We start from the raw sequence: 4,453 nt of genomic DNA, 5'->3' as shown, positions 1-4,453 counted from the left end.
TTATTTTAATAACTAGCAGAAAAATCTGCCATTGATCATTTTGGGTAGGGATGTGACATGTAGAAATCTGAAAACTTCATTTTCATACATGTATATATTGCTCATATCCCTCTATGTTACTTGTGTTGTTTTCTTCCCCTTGGCCCTCTCTCCAAAGAGTCCCACTTCTGCTTTCATGTCTTATATATGTATATATGTATACATATATATACATACATACGTGTGTGCGTATATATACATTTTGATTTCTGAAAGAAATCACACAATATGTGTCTCCTTTTAAATCACTCTCCCTTGTTCCTCACTCCCACTATCCTCCAAAACCCCAAATACTGACCTTTCTATTTCTATGTAGTTTTTAACCTAAGCTCCACACAGGAGAAGAAACATGCAAATTTATATTTCTGAGTCTGGCTTATTTTGCTTAACACTGTGACCTCTAGTTCCATACGTTTTCCTAAAAATAGCATACTTTCACTTTTCTCTACATCTGAGTAAGAGTTGACTTTAGGTGCTGAAGACGCGCCTCCATGCGACTCAGAAGTTAAGAGCCCTGGCTGCTCTTGCGAAGGATCTACACTGTAGCTTACAACCCTCTGTGACTCCAGGTCCAGGGCATCAGACCCCTCCTTCAGGAATCTTTGGACACTGCATGCACATGCAGGCAAAACACTCATACGCCGAAGATAAAATAAATAAATCCATGTTTGATATCTGCTATAGACAAGACTGTTATGGTAATCTTATGAACTAAAACTACTGTAATTAACTAACATTTTAGAATTAATAAAACCATTAGTTAAATAAGACCAACACTATTTTCAGATATGGACAGTAGCACTAAACAGTATAAAACTTATTTGCATAGGTTGCTTTTTCATATTAATGTATAGTAGTATGCTGATGATTGACATCGGGCTCATTAAGACAGTAAATAACATCCCCAGAACAGCTTCCCTCAGCTCTCTCTCAACCTTTAGCATCACCCTGGCTCTCTCCTTTCCATCACATTAAATATTTAAATGAATTATTGTCCTTTACTACCTGTCTATTTTTTAATTTTTTTAAAGGATTTATTTGTTTTATTTCACGGATACGAGTGCTGTGCCTGCAAGTGCACACATGTACCACATGTGTGCCTGGTAACTGCAGAGCTCGCTCAGAAGAAGGAATTGGAGCCCCTGGAGCTGGAGTTACGGATGCTCTGAGCTGCCATGTGGGTGCTGGGATGTCAACCCCTGTCCTCTGCAAGAGCAGCCAGTGCTGAGCTAGCTCTCCAGTTCCCAACCATCTATATTTCTTCACAATTTAGTTTCTCATTAAAATTCATGGACGAACTTTTCAGTTCCTATGCCTAGCAACGAGGCGTTGTTTATTGAGAAGGTATTCACCCTTTCAAACCTACCAGGCTGAAGATCAGAAGTAAGCTTAGTAACAGCACTAACATTACCATCTCTAAAATTGTATGTTTTTAAATATAACTTTCATCATAGTAAGGCTCAACATTAATAACATCAAGTGGGAGCTCCCAGGTCGCGCGCACGACTCTCCTGAATGCTCTCCAGGGTGTGTGCAGGAACCTCTGCGCTCTTCCTCTACGGCACGCCGACTGCCAGAAACAAGCCATGTCTATTCTCAAGGTCCACGCCCGAGAGATCTTTGACTCCCGTGGGAATCCCACTGTTGAGGTTGATCTCTACACCTCAAAAGGTCTCTTCCGGGCTGCCGTGCCCAGCGGTGCCTCCACTGGCATCTATGAGGCCCTGGAACTCCGTGACAATGATAAGACCCGCTACTTGGGGAAGGGTGTCTCAAAGACTGTTGAGCACATCAATAAAACTATCGCACCTGCTCTGGTTAGCAAGAAACTGAATGTGGTGGAGCAGGAGAAGATCGACAAGCTGATGATCGAGATGGACGGCACCGAGAATAAATCCAAATTCGGTGCCAATGCCATCCTGGGAGTGTCCCTGGCTGTCTGCAAAGCTGGTGCTGCAGAAAAGGGGGTGTCCCTCTACCGCCACATCGCTGACTTGGCTGGCAACACTGAAGTCATCCTGCCAGTCCCAGCTTTCAGTGTGATCAACGGCGGGTCTCACGCTGGCAACAAGCTGGCCATGCAGGAGTTCATGATCCTCCCTGTGGGGGCGACCAGTTTCCACGAAGCCATGCGCATCGGAGCAGAGGTTTATCACAACCTGAAGAATGTCATCAAGGAGAAATATGGGAAGGACGCCACCAATGTGGGTGACGAGGGCAGGTTTGCGCCTAACATCCTGGAGAACAAAGAAGCTCTGGAGCTGCTGAAGAACGCAATTGGAAAGGCTGGCTACACTGAACAGGTTGTCATTGGCATGGACGTGGCCGCCTCTGAGTTCTTCAGGTCCGGGAAGAATGACCTGGACTTCAAGTCTCCTGATGACGCCAGCAGGTACATCACCCCTGACCAGCTGGCTGACCTGTACAAGTCCTTCATCCGGGAGTATCCAGTGGTGTCCATCGAGGACCCCTTTGACCAGGATGACTGGGAAGCCTGGAAGAAGTTCACAGCCAGCTCAGATATCCAGGTGGTTGGGGACGATCTCACAGTGACCAACCCTAAGAGGATTGCCAAGGCTGTCAGTGAGAAGTCCTGCAACTGCCTCCTGCTCAAAGTGAACCAGATTGGCTCCATGACCGAGTCTCTGCAGGCGTGTAAGCTGGCCCAGTCCAATGGTTGGGGCGTCATGGTGTCCCATCGCTCTGGGGAGACTGAGGATACTTTCATCGCTGACCTGGTAGTGGGGCTCTGCACTGGGCAGATCAAGACTGGTGCCCCTTGCCGATCCGAGCGCCTGGCCAAGTACAACCAGATTCTTAGAATCGAGGAAGAGCTGGGCAGCAAGACAAAGTTTGCCGGCAGGTGCTTCAGGAACCCCCTGGCCAAGTAAAGTGGATGCAGATCCCTGGAGCCACCAGCTGCTTAGACCCCGTCCCTGACGTCATCAAGGCGGCTCAAGGCCGGCCCAGTGCTTGCGCCTCCCATGCCACTGCTTCCTTAGTCGTCTTCAGTCCGCCCAACCACCTGGAGGCCTGCGGGGAACCCCAGCTTTGTAATCATGTGACTGGTCCGAATCATTGTCACCTCACTTCCAAGCTAGTGTCTGGAGCCCAATGTAATCTCTAGGGTGGCCACAGGAAAGATCCTTGCCCCAGCGGTTCTACATGCAGAATAAAAGCCTCAGTGACCCATAAAAAAAAATAAATAAATAACATCAAGTGGCCCTTTGGAATTTTCCTCAATCTTATAGTGGGGCTAGCCTAGGGTTCAACTGATGCACTACCGACATTAGGTGTTTTTCCTTGTCCTACAAACCCACTGAATTCTGAACCTTCAAACATCAAAAATAATGCAGGAAGAGGAAGAGGGGGAGTAGGATGAGGCTCAGTAGCAGAGCCCTTGCCTGTCATGTACACAGTTCTGGGCAAAATCCCCCACACAGGAAGAAACAGGCAAACAGTTTTTTGACCCAGGGGAATCTGAAAAGGGGGCATACTGTAGTATAGAATAAATAAATGATTGTTTATGGGAAGTGTCTGATTTGCTTTCTATGGAAACTAAATGTAAGGTATTAAAGTAGCATGAATTTTTTAAAATAATGTTTATAAATAGCTTATAATAACATAGAAATGTGCTTTAAGTTGTCAGGATATGCAAAAATAACTAGATGAAAATTAATACATATAAAGCAATCATTTCTCAGTAGAGCCAAGCACCAGCTTTCTTGATTTTTGTATTTCCATCTGTGACTGGGAGGTATTCATGAGCTACCATGCATTTAAAATAGATGGATATAGCAAGTAGTCTGCAAAAATGGCTCTGGTGATGCTCACATCCTTGCAAGGTGCATTCACTTCCCCTTGAACATGAGTTGGGCCTTGTGGATAACGTCCAACTACTAGGATATAGAAAAGGTGCTGGCTACATAAAACCATGGCTTCTATCCGGATGACCAACTCTCTGTGGAGCAAGCTGCTAGTGTTGGAGAAGTCCTATAGCAATGAACTGAGGGTGGGTATGGCCAAAAGCCAAGGAGGAACTAAAACTCTCGGCCCAACCACCTCAAGGAACTGAATCCTGTAAACAACTGACTAGCATGGACGTGCAGCCTTCCCGTGCCTGCGCCTTTACATGAGAGCAAAGGCCTTGGCAGACACATTGACTTAGCCTTGTCAAAAACCACAAAGCAGAGGCCACACCCAGATTACAATGAAAAGTTATGAAATAACAAAGAGTTGAGGAAGTTGCTATACAGAATATATAACTGACAGTGTGGCTGAAATATTTATGTTACTAAGTAGTACATACACATAACATATACATATATGTATATATGGGTAGCATGAATGATAAAAATCCAGAAACAGATATTGAGGTTCAACGTGAAGATCAGAAAAGCAAAGCAACCAAGCC

At 45.3% G+C, this 4,453-nt stretch overlaps 1 protein-coding gene across 2 annotated transcripts; it reads left to right on the top strand.

Moving 5' to 3' along the window:
• Positions 1 to 1,610: 1,610 nt before the first annotated feature.
• On the top strand, positions 1,611 to 2,940 carry LOC121445839 (alpha-enolase-like). Of its 2 annotated transcripts, XM_041647990.1 has the most exons (2): positions 1,611 to 1,808; positions 1,929 to 2,940. In XM_041647990.1, exons 1-2 carry the CDS (start codon positions 1,626 to 1,628, stop codon positions 2,928 to 2,930), a joined length of 1,185 nt encoding a protein of 394 aa, XP_041503924.1. In that variant the 5' UTR covers positions 1,611 to 1,625; the 3' UTR covers positions 2,931 to 2,940. The 2 variants fall into 2 exon arrangements, with proteins under 2 accessions (XP_041503924.1, XP_041503923.1); XM_041647989.1 differs by having other exon boundaries at positions 1,611 to 2,940.
• The last annotated feature ends 1,513 nt before the right edge of the window (positions 2,941 to 4,453 follow it).

This window comes from Microtus oregoni, unplaced genomic scaffold (assembly GCF_018167655.1).
Source record: "Microtus oregoni isolate MIOR12 unplaced genomic scaffold, Mior012 001462F_ref0000128, whole genome shotgun sequence".
Classification (NCBI taxonomy): domain Eukaryota; kingdom Metazoa; phylum Chordata; class Mammalia; order Rodentia; family Cricetidae; genus Microtus; species Microtus oregoni.
Note: the sequence above shows the minus strand (reverse complement) of the source record. Positions and strands in the feature narration are given on the sequence as shown.